At 61.6% G+C, this 16,126-nt stretch overlaps 1 protein-coding gene across 1 annotated transcript in view; it reads left to right on the forward strand.

The window, feature by feature from the left end:
* The window catches only part of LOC112612789 (potassium/sodium hyperpolarization-activated cyclic nucleotide-gated channel 2-like), a 33,672-nt gene extending 20,083 nt beyond the window's left edge, over positions 1 to 13,589 (forward strand). The window contains exons 2-6 of the mRNA XM_025367708.1: positions 3,501 to 3,946; positions 7,086 to 7,247; positions 9,286 to 9,504; positions 13,286 to 13,432; positions 13,503 to 13,589. Coding sequence (XP_025223493.1) covers positions 3,501 to 3,946; positions 7,086 to 7,247; positions 9,286 to 9,504; positions 13,286 to 13,432; positions 13,503 to 13,589 — 1,061 coding nt within the window. The remainder of the gene's footprint in view (positions 1 to 3,500; positions 3,947 to 7,085; positions 7,248 to 9,285; positions 9,505 to 13,285; positions 13,433 to 13,502) is intronic.
* Positions 13,590 to 16,126: the final 2,537 nt, after the last annotated feature.

The raw sequence follows: 16,126 nt of genomic DNA on the forward strand, positions 1-16,126 counted from the left end.
TCCCGGGTTTTTGACATTCTCCTGCCTCAGTCTCCCGAGTAGCTGGGACTACAGGCGCCGCCACCTCACCCGGCTAGTTTTTTGATTTGTACTTTTTAGTAGAGACGGGGTTTCACCGTGTTCACCAGGATGGTCTCGATCTCCTGACCTCGTGATCTGCCTGTCTCGGCCTCCCAAAGTGCTGGGATTACAAGCTTGAGCCGCCGTGCCCGGCCGGTTTTTTCTTTTATCAATTTTCCACTTAACTGTTTTAAAACCTATGAATCAGTGTCCTTAAGCCCATTCATAATGTACAACTATCACCACTACCCATGTTTATACCTTTCTCATCCCCCAGACAGAAACTGCACCCCGCATGTGCCACTCCTCATCCCTCCAGCCCCTGGTCCCCAGCACCCACGCATCTCCTTCCTGTCTCTCTGGATTGGCCCGTCCTGGACATTGCATAGAAATGAGATCACACCTGTAATTCTAGCACTTTGCAAGGCCGAGGTGGAAGGATCTTGAGGTCAGGAGTTCGAGACGAGCCTGACCAACATGGTGAAACCCCGTCTCTACTAAAAATACGAAAGTTAGCCGGGTGTGGTGGTGGGTACCTGTAATCCCAGCTACTCAGGAGGCTGAGGCAGGAGAATCGCTTGAACCTGGGAAGTGGAGGTTACAGCGAGCCGAGATCACGCCATTGCACTCCAATCTGGGCGACAGAGCGAGACTCCGTCTCAGAGAAAAAAAAGAAATGGCGTTTCTCACTGAGCGTGACGTCCTCAAGGGGCATCTGTGCCGTGGCCTGGGTCAGAGCCTCGCTCCTTTTCGTGGCTGAGTCGTGTTCTGTGATGGACGAGTCATGCTGTGTTTGTCCCTCCGTTGGTGATGGGTGCCTGGGCTGCCTCCGCCTTTTGGCTGCTGTGATTCGAGTGTGAATCGAGCTGGTGTGAACACGGCGGAGTGGGCGTCCGTCCGCTGACCGAGCTGGTGTGGACACGGCCGAGTGGGCGTCCGTCCACAATCGAGCTGGTGTGGACACGGCGGAGTGAGCGTCCGTCCGCAATCGAGCTGGTGTGGACACGGCCGAGTGGGCGTCCGTCCGCAGTCGAGCTGGTGTGGACACGGCGGAGTGGGCGTCCGTCCGCAGTCAAGCTGGTGTGGACACGGCCGAGTGGGCGTCCGTCCGCAATCGAGCTGGTGTGAACACGGCGGAGTGGGCGTCCGTCCGCATCCTTGTTTTCATTTCTTTGGGTGTCATCTCGGGGCGGGGAAGTACTGGTAATTTTATGTCTTTTTAAGGAGCCGCCCGTGTTTGCTCAGAGTGGTTTTGATTTGCATTTTCTCGATAGCGAAAGGGCCAGGCACCTGTCCATGTAGCCATTTGCTGACTCTCTATGACCTCCCGTGTGGACGCAGCTCTCACAGCACCGTGCCTGGCCCGCCATACGCAGGCCCTGAACAGACAGGCCCTTTTCTGCCAGAGCTTCCTGGGGAGAGCTTTGGAATCCACGCTGGGGACTTGGACTCTGGCCGGGTGTATCTGGGAGTGGATGTGCCCTCTGGTCTCTTGTCCACGGGTATTTATCATGTGGAACGTCCGGATGGTGCCAGGTCCAGCTTGGCCCGTTCCTCCCACCCTCTCGGCCTCCCCTGTGGCACCAGCCCCGACTCTGCTCGACTTCCCTCCCTCCCGCGTGGACGCCCCACTTCTTCCTCTGTCCTCCCGCGTGGACGCCCCACTTCCTCCTGTCTCCTCCCGCGTGGGCGCCCCACTTCCTCCTGTCTCCTCCCGCGTGGGCGCCCCACTTCCTCCTCTCTCCTCCCNCCCCACTTCCTCCTGTCTCCTCCCGCGTGGGCGCCCCACTTCCTCCTCTCTCCTCCCGCGTGGACGCCCCACTTCCTCCTCTCTCCTCCCGCGTGGATGCCCCACTTCCTCCTCTCTCCTCCCGCGTGGACGCCCCACTTCTTCCTCCTGTCTCCTCCCGCGTGGGCGCCCCACTTCCCCCTGTCTCCTCCCGCTTGGACGCCCCACTTCCCCCTCTCTCCTCCCGCGTGGACGCCCCACTTCCCCCTGTCTCCTCCCGCGTGGACGCCCCACTTCCCCCTGTCTCCTCCCGCTTGGACGCCCCACTTCCCCCTCTCTCCTCCCGCGTGGACGCCCCACTTCCTCCTCTCTCCTCCCGCGTGGACGCCCCACTTCCTCCTCTCTCCTCCCGCGTGGACGCCCCACTTCCTCCTCTGTCCTCCCGCGTGGACGCCCCACTTCCTCCTCTGTCCTCCCGCGTGGACGCCCCACTTCCTCCTCTCCTCCCGTGTGGACGCCTCACTTCCTCCTCTCTCCTCCTGCATGGATGCCTCATTTCCTCTGGAATTGCAGCCAGTGCTGCCCTGGCCCAGCCTTCCTGTGGCCCCTGTGGAGGCTCCCACTTCTCAGTAAGGCATTTGGGGCCCTCACCTCCCGGCATGAGCTGAGCACGGTTCATTTCCCACACTGGCTTCCTGCCTTTGCTCTCCCTGTGCCCGCCGCCCTGCCTGGCCCTGCTGCTTCCTGCTGCCCCTCTGCACCCCAGCTCCTCTCTGCTCGTCTGCTGTCCTGTCCTGTCTAGTTTTTCAACGCCAACCTTGTGCCAGGCACATTGTCCCTCTCTGGTCATGTGAAGCATTTAATCTATTTTGAGCCACCTCTTGGGCCTTGTGAGGTCTCCTGCATCTTCAAGGACACGGGGTCAAAGCTGGACACGGGGTCAGAGCTGGGCCTGAGGAAGGGACCTGGGCTAGGGCAGCGCAGTGGGCATTGGGCTCCCTCGGGTCTGGGCAGCCTTCCTGGAGTAGGAGCCTGGTCCCCAGGGAGGAGGGCCCGGGGCCCGTCGTGGGGAAGGCACCAGCCTGAGGTGTGGGCACCCTTGTCCCCCAAAGAGGAGTGCCCGGGGCTGGTCCCACAGGTGCCTGGGGGAAGGCACCAGCCTGAGGTTTGGGTGCCCCTTGACCCCAGGGAGGAGGGCCTGGGGCTGGTCCCGCAGGCACCTAGGGGAGGCACTGACCTGAGGTGTGGGTGCCCCTCGCCCCCCCAGGGAGGCAGGCCCGGGGCTGGTCCCCCAGGCTCCTTGGAGGTGGCACAAGCCTGAGGTGTGGGCACCCCTCACCCGCCAGGGAGGGGTGCCCAGGGCTGGTCCCGCAGGCGCTCGGGGGAGGCACTGGCCTGAGGTGTGGGCACCCCTTGTCCCCAGGGAGGAGGGCCCAGGGCTGGTCCCGCAGGCTCCTTGAAGGAGGCACCAGCCTGAGGTGTGGGCACCCTTTGCCCCCCAGGGAGGAGTTCCCAGGGTTGGTCCCACAGGCACCCGGGAGAGGCACTGGCCTAAGGTGTGGGCGCCCCTTGTCCCCAGGGAGGAGGGCCCGGGGCTGGTCCCGCAGGCGCCCCGGGGAGGCACCGGCCTGAGGTGTGGGCACCCTTGTCCCCCAAAGAGGAGTGCCCGGGGCTGGTCCCACAGGTGCCTGGGGGAAGGCACCAGCCTGAGGTGTGGGCACCCTCGCCCCCAGGTTCTACTGGGACTTCACCATGCTGCTGTTCATGGTGGGAAACCTCATCATCATTCCGGTGGGCATCACCTTCTTCAAGGACGAGACCACCGCCCCGTGGATTGTGTTCAACGTGGTCTCGGACACCTTCTTCCTCATGGACCTGGTGCTGAACTTCCGCACCGGCATCGTGATCGAGGACAACACGGAGATCATCCTGGACCCCGAGAAGATCAAGAAGAAGTACCTGCGCACGTGGTTCGTGGTGGACTTCGTGTCCTCCATCCCCGTGGACTACATCTTCCTCATCGTGGAGAAGGGCATCGACTCCGAGGTCTACAAGACGGCGCGCGCCCTGCGCATCGTGCGCTTTACCAAGATCCTCAGCCTCCTGCGGCTGCTGCGCCTCTCGCGTCTGATCCGCTATATCCACCAGTGGGAGGAGGTGAGGTGGGGTGGGGGGCGGGGTCAAGGCCGCCGGGGCGGGGCTATGAAGGTTCTGGGGTGGAGCTACAATGGTGCAGGGGCGGGGTCAAGGCCACCAGGGTGGGGCTACAAGGGTGCTGGGGTGGGGTCAGACATCAGGGGTAGGGCTGTGAGGGTGCTGGGGTGGAGCTACAGTGGTGCAGGGGTGGGGCCAAGGCAGCAGGGGCGGGGCTATGAGAGATCTGGGTGGTGTCCAGGCCCCAGGGGTGGGACTATGAGAGTGCAGGGGCGGGGCTTTGAGGGTGCTGGGGTGGAGATACAACGGTGCAGGGGTAGGGCCAAGGCAGCAGGGATGGAGCTCTCAGGGTGCTGAGCAGGGTTGAGGCAGCAGGGACAGGGCTATGATGCTGCTGGGGTGGAGTAAGCACTAGGGGCGGGGCTATGAGGGTTGTGCTGGGCAGGGTCAGACAGCAGGGGCGGGGCTATGAGGGTTGTGCTGGGTGGGGTCAAGCAGCAAGGGTGGGGCTATGAGGGTTGTGCTGGGCGGGGTCAGGCAGCAAGGGTTATGAGAATTGTGCTGGGTGGGGTCAAGGAGCAGGGGTGGGGCTGTGACGATTGTGCTGGGCCGGGTCAAGTAGCAAGGGCGGGGCTATGAGGGTTGTGCTGGGCGGGGTCAATGAGCAGGGGCGGGGCTGTGAGGGTTGTGCTGGGGGGGGGGCAAGGCAGTAGGGGCGGGGCTATGAGGGTTGTGCTGGGCAGGGTCAGGCAGCAAGGGAGGGGTTAGGATTTTTCTGGGCAGGGTGAAGGAGCAGGGTTGGGGCTGTAAGGGCTGTGCTGGGCGGGGTCAAGCAGCAAGGGCGGGGCTATAAGGGTTGTGCTGGGAGGGGTCAGGCAGCAAGGGTGGGGCTATAAGGGTTGTGCTGGGAGGGGTCAAGCAGCAAGGGCGGGGCTATGAGGGCTGTGCTGGGCGGGGTCAGGCAGCAAGGGCGGGGCTATAAGGGTTGTGCTGGGAGGGGTCAGGCAGCAAGGGCGGGGCTATAAGGGTTGTGCTGGGAGGGGTCAAGCAGCAAGGGCGGGGCTATGAGGGCTGTGCTGGGCGGGGTCAGGCAGCAAGGGCGGGGCTATAAGGGTTGTGCTGGGAGGGGTCAAGCAGCAAGGGCGGGGCTATGAGGGCTGTGCTGGGCGGGGTCAGGCAGCAAGGGCGGGGCTATAAGGGTTGTGCTGGGAGGGGTCAAGCAGCAAGGGCGGGGCTATGAGGGCTGTGCTGGGCGGGGTCAGGCAGCAAGGGCGGGGCTATAAGGGTTGTGCTGGGAGGGGTCAAGCAGCAAGGGCGGGGCTATGAGGGCTGTGCTGGGCGGGGTCAGGCAGCAAGGGCGGGGCTATAAGGGTTGTGCTGGGAGGGGTCAGGCAGCAGGGGCGGGGCTATGAGGGTTGTGCTGGGAGGGGTCAGGCAGCAGGGGCGGGGCTATAAGGGTTGTGCTGGGAGGGGTCAGGCAGCAGGGGCGGGGATATGAGGGTATTGGGGTGCTTTTAAGCAGCAGATGCAGGGCTGAGGGGTACTGGGTGGGGCCAAGCCTGTAGTGGTCGGGCTGTGGCTGTGGGACCAAGGCCACGAGGGGCTCCAGGTCGTGGATGGGGCTCCTGCAGAGCAGGAGCAGGGCAATGAGGGGTGTGGGGCTGTGCTGTGGCTTCAGGGGTGAGGCTGTGAGGGGACTGCAGGGGTGGGGCCACAGCCACAGGGTCAGGACTTTGGCCACAGGGGCCGCGCCGTGGGTGAAAGTCAAGGCCACAGCTGCAGAGGTGTGGCCATGAGGAGGGCGGGGCCATAGCCGTGGGGGTGTGGCTTTGGCTACAAGGGCGGGGGCGCACAGGCACTGGGACAGGTGTGGAGGTGAGTCTATGAGGTCTCCAGGGGAAGGGCGGGGCAGGGCTGTGGGGTGCAGGGCTATGAGGGCCCCAGGGACTGTGGCCAGGGCCACGGAGGTCAGTGAGGCTTGGCCGTGACATGAATGGGCGGGGCCACAGGGAAGGACACGGCGGAGTTATGGGTCCCAGCAGGGGCGGGACACAGGGCGGGCCTCGGGCTGCCGGGGTAAGGCTGGGGGGCGGGGCTTAGGGCGTTGCTCTGCGGGGGTGGAGCCCCAGGTGGGGGCGTGGGAGCTGCTGGGGCAGAACCTGGGTGTCGGGGGAGGCCATGGGGGCCAGGGAATGGTGTCACCGGGGCGGTGCGGGCGCAGCACGGACCCTCGGACACATCCATGTCCCTATTATTCTGCTGTGTTCAAGCTCTGGGGAAGCTGAGGTCAGAGAAGCCAAGCCTAGTCACTCCCCCTCCCCCTATTTCCAGACCCTGCCACAATCCCGTCCTGGACCAAGTTTGTCACCCACGGCCACCAGTGGGGGCTTGGTGACTGTCCCGTGTCCTCCAGGCACCGCAGGCTGGAGGTGGGGGGCCGGGGGCTGGGGTCCTGGGATGGGAGTTGTGGATTTGGGCACGGGGGTCCTGAGGTGGGGGCCATGGAGTGGGGTGAGGGTCCTGGGGCGGGGGCCGTGGATTTGGGGGCAGGGGTCCTGGGATGGGGTCCATGGAGTGGGGTGGGGGTCCTGGGTTGGGGGCTGTGGACTTGGGGGCGGGAGTCCTGGGATGGGGGCCGTGGAGTGGAGTGGGGATCCTGGGGTGGGGGCTGTGGATTTGGGGGTGGCAGTCCTGGGGTGGGGCTGCAGGGTGGAGTGGGCATCCTGGGGTGGGGCTGTGGATTTGGGGTCAGGGGTCCTGGGGTGGCGGCCGTGGACTTGGGGGTCAGGGGTCCTGGGATGGGGACCGTGGACTTGGGGGCAGGGGTTCTGGGGTGGGGACCGTGGACTTGGGGGCAGGGGTTCTGGGGTGGGGGCTGTGGATTTGGGGGTGGGGCTGCAGGGTGGGGTGGGGGTCCTGGGGTGTGGCCATGGATTTGGGTGGGGGTCCTGGGGTGGGTTCTGTGGGTTTGGAGGGCAGGGATGTTGGGGTGGGGTCTGCAGGGTGGGGCAGGGGGCCTGAGGCAGAGCTGTGGATTTGAGGGTGGGGCCAGGAGCTCCTGCAGTGGGGGCGCACGGGACTGGGGCTCTGAGGTGGGGGCCGGCGGGGCAGCGGGTGGGGGGCTCACGGCGCCTTCCTGCAGATCTTCCACATGACCTATGACCTGGCCAGCGCGGTGATGCGTATCTGCAACCTCATCAGCATGATGCTGCTGCTCTGCCACTGGGACGGCTGCCTGCAGTTCCTGGTGCCCATGCTGCAGGACTTCCCGCGCAACTGCTGGGTGTCCATCAACGGCATGGTGGTGAGCACCGCGGGCCCTGACGGAGGGGGACCCGGGCCCCCTTATCCCCCTTACAGAGGGGGACCCAGGCTCCCACACAGAGGGGGGTACCCAAGCCCTTCAGAGGTGGGGACCCAGGCTCCCCTACAGAGGGCGAGACACAGGCCCCTACCGAGATGGGGACAAGACCCGCCTTATACAGGGGAGGACTGAGGCCTCTTTACAAAGGGGGCCCAGAACTGCAGCCCCGGGGTTGACCTGTTAGTACCCCTGGGGGCTGAAACAGCCACTTGGAGCCTTTTAGGCCTGGGATCGTCCATGGAGAGAAGCCGAGTGTGATTATGAGTTTTGTCACCCAGACATCTGCTTAGTGCTTTTTCCAGTGGATTTCCCTTTTTAATTTACCTACATTTATTATTATTATTTGCTTATTCTTTTTGAGACTGAGTTTCACTCTGTCGCCCAGGCTGGAGTGCAGTGGCGCGATCTCTGCTCACCGCAACCTGCGCCTCCCGGGGTTCAAGCGATTCTCTCGCCTCAGCCTCCCGAGTAGCTGGGACTACAGGCGCCCGCCATCGCACCTGGGTAATTTTTGTACTTTTAGTAGAGACAGGGTCTCGCCATGTTGGCCATGCTGGTCTCAAACCCCTGACCTCAGGTGATCCACCTGCCTCGGCCTCCCAAAGTGCTGGGATTACAGGGGTGAGCCACTGCGCCTGGCCTAATTTACCTACATTTAATTCAAAGAACAATTGAAGAACTGGGTATAGTGGTGTTCACTTGTGGTCTCAGCTACTCAGGAGGCTGAGGGGGTTGGATCCCTTGAGCCCAGAAGTTTAGGCTGCGTGGGCCACGATTGCACCACTGCACTCCAGCCTGGGCCACAGAGCCAAACCTGATCTCTGACAACTAAAGAACAATTTACATCATAGCCCTGAAATGGGGAAGTGGTATCACATGCCAAAGAAACAATAAATGGGCCGGGCACGGTGGTTCACAGCTGTAATCCCAGCACTTTGGGAGGCCAAGGCAGGTGGATCACCCGAGGTCAGGAGTCTGAGACCAGCCTTGCCAACATGGCGAAACCCCGTCTCTACTAAAAATACAAAAATTAGCCGGGCGCGGTGGCGCATGCCTGTAATCCCAGCTACTTGAGAGGCTGAGGCAGGAGAATCGCTTGAACCTGGGAAGCGGAGGCTGCAGCGAGCCGAGGTCGCACCACGGCACTCCTGCCTGGGCTACAAGAGCGAAACTCCATCTAAAAAGAAAAAAAAAAGGAAAAATAAATGAAGGCAGTCCCAGATTCCCCGTGCTTCCTGGCTGAGATGTGCTGACTGTTAAGAAGGGTCAGTTACGGGAGCCCTTGGGCGTTAGTCAGGTTAGTGCCCCAGCGAGCCTTTGTCCCCGCCTGGGGAGTGCTGGGCCCCAGCTCCCAGCTGCATATAGGGCTTGGGATGTGTTTGGTTTGGACACAGAGCAGGTGGGCATTGATGGGGTCAGGAGCTACAGAGGGAAAACCCGCCAGTGCCCCTCCCCAGAGCCTGGCACAGCTGCCCGGGCTGAGGCGGCCCATTGTCTGGCTGCCGCCCGCGCATGTGGTCCCATTTCCTGGACAGAGCCCCGCGGCCCCCCTTTCCCGGCCGAGTCAACTGAGGACTTGGTGGGACAGGACCTCCTGGGCCGGCCTGGTGTGTCCGCCTGCCCTGCCCCTCTGCTCTGGCCCAGGTGCTCCCTGGAACTTTCGCCCCCTCTTGACCTCACAGATGTTCTGATCTCAGAGGCTGCAAAAGTCGGGGTCCGGACTCTTGCCCTTGGGGTCTCAGTTTCCCCAGGAGTGAAGTGGGCAGCTAGCATCAGCCCTGGCCCTACTGCCGACTCACCGTGACAAGTGTGCAAACCATGTCATCTACCTGGGTCTCTGTTTCTCTTGGTTACCTCTGAGCATGGGGAGCTCATCACCTCCAGTGCCTGGGGGAGGGCGGGCGGTGGGCCCTTGAGGACCAGGGGCTCCCGGGGCATGAGCACCTGCCCACCACCACCCCTCCTGCTGGCCTTGCAGAACCACTCGTGGAGCGAACTGTACTCCTTCGCGCTCTTCAAGGCCATGAGCCACATGTTGTGCATTGGGTACGGCCGGCAGGCGCCTGAGAGCATGACGGACATCTGGCTGACCATGCTTAGCATGATTGTGGGCGCCACCTGCTACGCCATGTTCATCGGCCACGCCACTGCCCTCATCCAGTCGCTGGACTCCTCGCGGCGCCAGTACCAGGAGAAGGTCTGAGGGTGGTGGGCCTGGGATCTGATGGGGGAGGCAGGCCCGGATCTGGGGTCTGAGGAGAGAGGCGGGCCTGGCCCTGGGGTCCGATGGGGGAGGCAGGCCCGGATCTGGGGTCTGAGGAGAGAGGCGGGCCTGGCCCTGGGGTCCGATGGGGGAGGCAGGCCCGGATCTGGGGTCTGATGGGGGAGGCGGGCCCGGCCCTGGGGTCTGAGGAGAGAGGCAGGCCTGGAANGTCTGATGGGGGAGGCGGGCCCGGCCCTGGGGTCTGAGGAGAGAGGCAGGCCTGGATCTGGGGTCTGAGGTCAGGGGGAGGCAGGTCCGGCCCTGGGGTCTGATGGGGGAGGCGGGCCCGGATCTGGGGTCCGATGGGGGAGGCAGACCCGGCCCTGGGGTCCGATGGGGGAGGCAGACCCGGCCCTGGGGTCTGATGGGGGAGGCGGGCCCAGCCCTGGGGTCGGAGGGGAGAGGCAGACTTGGCCCTGGGGTCCAAGGGGAGAGGCAGACCCAGCTCTGGGGTCCGAGGGGAGAGGCAGACTTGGCCCTGGGGTCCGATGGGGGAGGCAGACCCAGCTCTGGGGTCCGAGGCAAGAGGCAGACTCGGCCCTCCACCCAGCTCCAAGTGGCATGCTCAGGGCACAGACAGCATGATGGGGCGGTCGGGGACCCTGGGGGTCCGTGGCTGTGATTAGGAGGAGGAACAGAAACTCTTGCAGCCAGTGGTGAGAAGCGCTGGCCCTGTGATGGGGAGGGAGGTCTGGAGCCTGGAGATGGACTTGGGGCAGGGGCTGGGGAGGGGACGCAGGTTGGGCTGGAAGGGACTGAGTTGGGGTCAGGGCAGGTCAGGGTCAGTTGTTGGACATAAGAAGCCTCTGGGGCTGAACGGGGATATGGGGGAGCCTGGAGTGAGAGCAGAAGAGACAGGCATTGCCAGGAGGCGGGGCCCACCTGGAGGTCTCTAGGCCGGCTCAGGATGGGGCTGGGGCGGGGAAGGGGCCTGGCGGGTCCGGAGAGGCCTGGGGTCACTTGAGGACACGCCGGTGGCCGGCAGTCAGGGCCAGGCTTCAGGGACAGCAGGGCTGCCCCACTGCTCAGACGTGGCCTCTGGCCTGCAGCGTCCACCGGGCTAATCCTAGGCGTGGCCGTGGAGGGGACACAGGGGAGCCGGGAGGGGTGGAGGGAGATTAGGATTGGCCCCATGGGCGGCCCCTGGAGTTGGGCCTCATCCTCTGCTCTGTGCCTCAGTTTCCCTCTGTGAGGCGGCTGGCTGGGAGTCAAGTGCCCCCTCTCCCCACCCCCCGAGCAGTGGCTGGCAGGATCGGCTGGGTCAGCTGGGCCCCGTGCCAGGCGCCCGGCTGTCCGGAAGCCACGGGCCTCGCACCCAAACATAAGCTGGTGCCACCACCCGCCCGCCGTCACGGGTTCCGCTGAGCTCAGGGCAGCTGTGGCCAGGCGGGGCTGGGGCGGAAGTGAGGCTGGAGCCATCGGGGGGCACCGTCCTGGGGACAGCAGGGCCTGGCACCCCTGCCCGGCACCCACGCTCCCTTCCCTGCTCATGAGGGGCTGACCCGGTGGTTTCTAGAAAGATCATCAGGGAGGGGCCAGAGCCCCTGCAGGGTTGGAGGCCCTAGGAAGGGGGTCCTGTGTGTCAGGGTACCTGGGCTCTCTCCTCATAGAGTCAGGTGCCTACCCATTCCTCAGGGGTGGGGTTGCCAGATAAAATTCAGGGCACTGGGCCTGGCTCAGTGGCTCCCGCCTGCAATCCCAGCGCTTTGGGAGGCCGAGGCGTGTGGATCACCTGAGGTCAGGAATTTAAGACCAGTTGGAGCAACATGACGAGACCTCATCCCTACAAAAAATAAAAAAATTAGCAGGGGCCGGGCGCGGTGGCTCAAGCCTGTAATCCCAGCACTTTGGGAGGCCGAGGCGGGTGGATCACGAGGTCAGGAGATCGAGACCATCCCATCCCGGCTCACACAGTGAAACCCTGTCTCTACTAAAAATACAAAGGCCGGGCGTAGTGGCTCACGCCTGTAATCCCAGCACTTTGGGAGGCCGAGGCGGGCGGATCACAAGGTCAGGAGATCGAGACTATCCTGGCTAACACGGTGAAACCCCGTCTCTACTAAAAATACAAAAATTAGCCGGGTGCGGTGGCGGGCGCCTGTAGTCCAGCTACTCAGGAGGCTGAGGCAGGAGAATGGCGTGAACCCGGGAGGCGGAGCTTTCAGTGAGCCGAAATTGTGCCACTGCACTCCAGCCTGGGGCACAGAGCGAGACTCCGTCTCAAAAAAAAAAAAAAAAAAAAACTAGCCGGGCGAGGTGGCAGTGCCTATAGTCCAGCTACTCAGGAGGCTGAGGCAGGAGAATGGCGTAAACCTGGGAGGTGGAGCTTGCAGTGAGCCGAGATCGCGCCACTGCACTCCAGCCTGGGGGATAGAGCGAGACTCTGTTTCAAAAAAAAAAAAATTAGCAGGGCGTGGTGGTGCACACCTGTAATCCCCGCTACTCAGGAGGCTGAGGTGGGAGGATTGCTTGAGGCCAGAGGCTCAAAAAAAAAAAATTCAGGATATGTAGTTACATCTGAATTTCAGAGAAACGCCAAATAAGGTTTTTAGTTTATTTCAAATATTACAAGGATAACTTAAACTAAACATTGTTCTTGTTTTTCTGCAGTTCAACTTATTTATTTATTTATGTTGTTTGTTGTTTTTGAGATGGAGTCTCCCTCTGTCATCCAGACGGGAGTGCAGTGGCCGGATCTCAGCTCACTGCAGCCTCCGCCTCCTGGGTTCAAGCGATTCTCCTGCCTCAGCCTCCCGAGTAGCGGGAACTACAGGCGCCCGCCACCGCGCCCGGCTGACTTTTGTATTTTTAGTAAAGATGGGGTTTTACCATATTGGCCAGGCTGGTCTTGAACTCCTGACCTCAAGTGATCCACCCGCCTCCTCCTCCCAAAGTGCTGGGATTACAGGCGTGAGCCCCCGCGCCCCACCTGCAATTCAACTTTAAATGGAGATCCTGAACTTTATCCGCCAACCCTGCCCCGATAATTAATTTAATATTATTTTAGAATTATTATTTAGGATATCAGTATCAATTATTCAGAATGTTAAGAATGAATCGACTTGGCCAGGCAGGATGGTTCACACCTGTAATCCCAGCACTTTGGGAGGCCGAGGAGCCCAGGAGTTAAAGACCAGCCTGGGCAACATGGTGAGACCTCATCCCCACAAAAAATCAAAGAATCAGCCAGGCGTGGTGGCGCACACCTGTAGTCCCTGCTACTCAGGAGGCTGCGGTGGGAGGCTCGCTTGAGCCCAGAGGTGGAGGCTGCAGTGAGCTGTGATTGCGCCACTGCCCTCCAGCCTGGGCGACAGAGCGAGACTCTCTCAGAAAAAAAAAAAAAAAATTGAGTTTATCATTGAAACGAATTCAACTCCGATTTAAATAGAAGCATGTTTATTTGCTGTTGTGGAATCTGGCGGCCCCTGTGTGGCGGAGGCCTGTCTCCCTGCTGCGGGCCGGGGGCGGTGTCTGACCCAGCCCTGACCCCCAACAGTACAAGCAGGTGTGAAGGCTTGTCTCCCTGCCTCAGGCCGGGGCGGTGTCTGACCCAGCCTCACCTCCTCCCCATGGTACAAGGAGGTGCCCATGTGCCCGCTGCAGGCTGGGGCAGTGTCTGATCCAGCCTCACCTCCTCCCCATGGTACAAGGAGGTGCCCGTGTGCCCGCTGCAGGCCGGGGCAGTGTCTGACCCAGCCTCGCCTCCTCCCCACAGTACAAGCAGGTGGAGCAGTACATGTCCTTCCACAAGCTGCCGGCCGACTTCCGCCAGAAGATCCACGACTACTATGAGCACCGTTACCAGGGCAAGATGTTTGACGAGGACAGCATCCTGGGCGAGCTCAACGGGCCCCTGCGGGAGGTGAGGCGGGCGCCGGGCAGGCGGGAGGCAGCCTCGGGCACAGGGCCGGCCTCCCTCTCCTGGTGCCCAGGAGCCGGTCCCTGAAGGAGGCGTGGAGCCTCAGCTGCCCCAGGAGGGACTCGAGCTAGACCTGTACACGCACCCTCCCCCGCCGTGAGCCTCTGCACCCCCGGGACCCGCGCCACCCCCGCCTTGCTTCCTGACGCCCCCTTAGCAGAGCTGCCGGGGTCTGCGCCCGACAGGGCGGGGCAGAAGCAGGGCAGGGTGGGGAGGGAGGAGCTGCAGAGACCCCGCTGAGCACCAGGGCCTGGGGGCACACAGGCTGATGAGGAGGGGGTTTAACTCCCAGCTGTTTCTGTAGCTTGGGTGACCCTGGGCGAGTTTCCCGGGGCTGCGGGAACAAACCCCCCTAGTCTGGCTAGAACAGCAGAGATTCGGCCTCCCATGGTCCTGGAGGCCAGAAGCCCAAAATGAAGGCGTGGGCCGGCCACGTTACCCCCGGACCCCTGGGGAGGATCCTTCCTGCCTCTTCCGGCGGTGTCTGCGGCTCCAGGCGCCCTCGGCTTGCAGATGCATCTCCCTGATCTCCGCCTCCATCTGCTCACAGCCCTCTCCCCTGTGCGTCTCTGTCTCTTCTTGTAAATCCATCCGACGACGTTGGATCAGGGCCCACCTGGTTCCTCGTGGCTTCTCCTTAACTGGGTCATGTCTGCAAAGACCCTGTTTCCACATGAAACCGGGGTTCGGGATGTCAGCCTGTGTTTCTGGGAGATGTAGGTCAACCCACAACACCCATCAAGCAGTGGCTGAGCGCCGACTGCATGCCCTGCTCTGTGCTTGAAGGCCTTACCCTCAGGAAGCAGGGCCTAGGGAAGGCAGCTGTGATCACACAGGCGGCAGAGAGCAGCTCTGGGAAGCCGGGAGGGATGAGGACGGGGAGGCAACGTCAGAGCACGGCCACGTGTGAGCCGGGCAGGGTGTCCCGGGGGGAGCACCTGTCTTGGGCAGAGGCCCCGAGGAGGGGCTGGAGGAGCTGGGCGAGGAGGCGGACAGGACGGGCCTGACCCTCGGGACCGCGGGCCCCGGGAATGCTTCTGGGGGGCATTTACACGCATTGCCTCCCAGGAGGCATACACTGCGGTTCGCTTCGCTGAAAATGTTTAATTGCATTTGATGACTATGATTTTCATTCGTTCATTTATAGAGATATAACCCACAGACCACAAAATGCATAAAATGCAGTGGCTTTTAGTATTAACAGAGCGATGCACCCGACGCCACAACCAACTCCAGAACGTCCTCAAAAAGGAGACCTAGGCTGTCAGCTGCCAGCCCGGCTCCCCGTCCCCAGCCCTTGGCAACCTGCACTACTTGGTCATTATTTAGGTGCTTAGGAGTTGCAGTCAAATCTTTAAACCCACATATGTCCGGGTGCGGTGGCTCACGCCTGTAATCCCAGCACTTCGGGAGGCTGAGGCGGGCAGATCACCTGAAGTCGGGAGTTGGAGACCAGCCTGGCCAACATGGTAAAACCCCGTCTCTACTAAAGATACAAAATTAGCCGGGCGTGGTGGTGCATGCCTATAATCCCAGCTACTCGGGAGGCTGAGGCAGGAGAATCACTTGAACCCAGGAGGCAGAGGTTGCAGAGAGCCAAGGTCACGCCACTGCACTCCAGCCTGAGCGACAGAGAGAGACTCGGTCTCAAAAAAACAAAAACAACCGCATATATTCAGAGAAGCCTGGCTCTGTCCTGTCCCTGTCCCTCTACCCAGTTTCCTGCGTTGGACATTTCCACTTTAGTGTTTTGTTTTGTTTTTAGAAACGGATTCGAGTCTCTTTCTGTTGCCCAGGCTGGAGTGCAGTGGTGCAGTCTCAGCTCACTGCAACCTCCGCCTCCCAGGTTCAAGCGATTCTCCCACCTCAGCCTCCTGAGTAGCTGGCATTACAGGGGAGTGTCACCACGCCCGGTTAATTTTTGTATTTTTAGTAGAGACGGGGTTTCACCATGTTGGCCAGGCTGGTCTCCAACTCCCGACTTCAGGTGATCTGCCTGCCTCGGCCTCCCAAAGTGCTGGGATTACAGGTGTGAGCCACCGCACTCGGCCAACTTTTTTTTTTTTTAGACAGACTCTCGCTCTGTCACCCAAGCTGGAGTGCAGTGGCGAAATCTTGGCTCATGGCAACCTCCACCTCCTGGGTTCAAACTCGAACTTCCAACCTCAGGTGATACGCCTGCCTTGGCCACCTGAGTAGCTGGGATTACAGGCATGTACCACCCCATCTGGCTAATTTTTGTATTTTTAGTAGAGGCGGGGTTTCACCGTGTTAGCCAGGATGGTCTTGATCTCCTGATCTCGTGATTCACCCGCCTCGGCCTCCCAAAGTGCTGGAATTACAGGCATGAGCCACCGCTCCTGGCCTTTATATTTATTTATTTTTGAGATAGTCTTGCTCTGTCACCCAGGATGGAGTGCAGTGGCACGATCTTTGTTCACTGCAACCTCTGTCTCCTGGGTTCAAGGGATTCTCCTGCCTCAGCCTCCTGAGTAGCTGAGATTATAGGCGTGTGCCCCCACACCCAGCTAATTTTTGTATTTTTAGTAGAGACGGGGTTTTACCATATTGGTCAGGCTGGTCTAAAACTCTTGATCTCAGGTGATCTGCTTGCCTCAGCCTCCCACAGTGCCAGGA

The sequence above is a fragment of the Theropithecus gelada genome, chromosome 19 (assembly GCF_003255815.1).
Source record: "Theropithecus gelada isolate Dixy chromosome 19, Tgel_1.0, whole genome shotgun sequence".
Taxonomy (NCBI): Eukaryota; Metazoa; Chordata; class Mammalia; order Primates; family Cercopithecidae; genus Theropithecus; species Theropithecus gelada.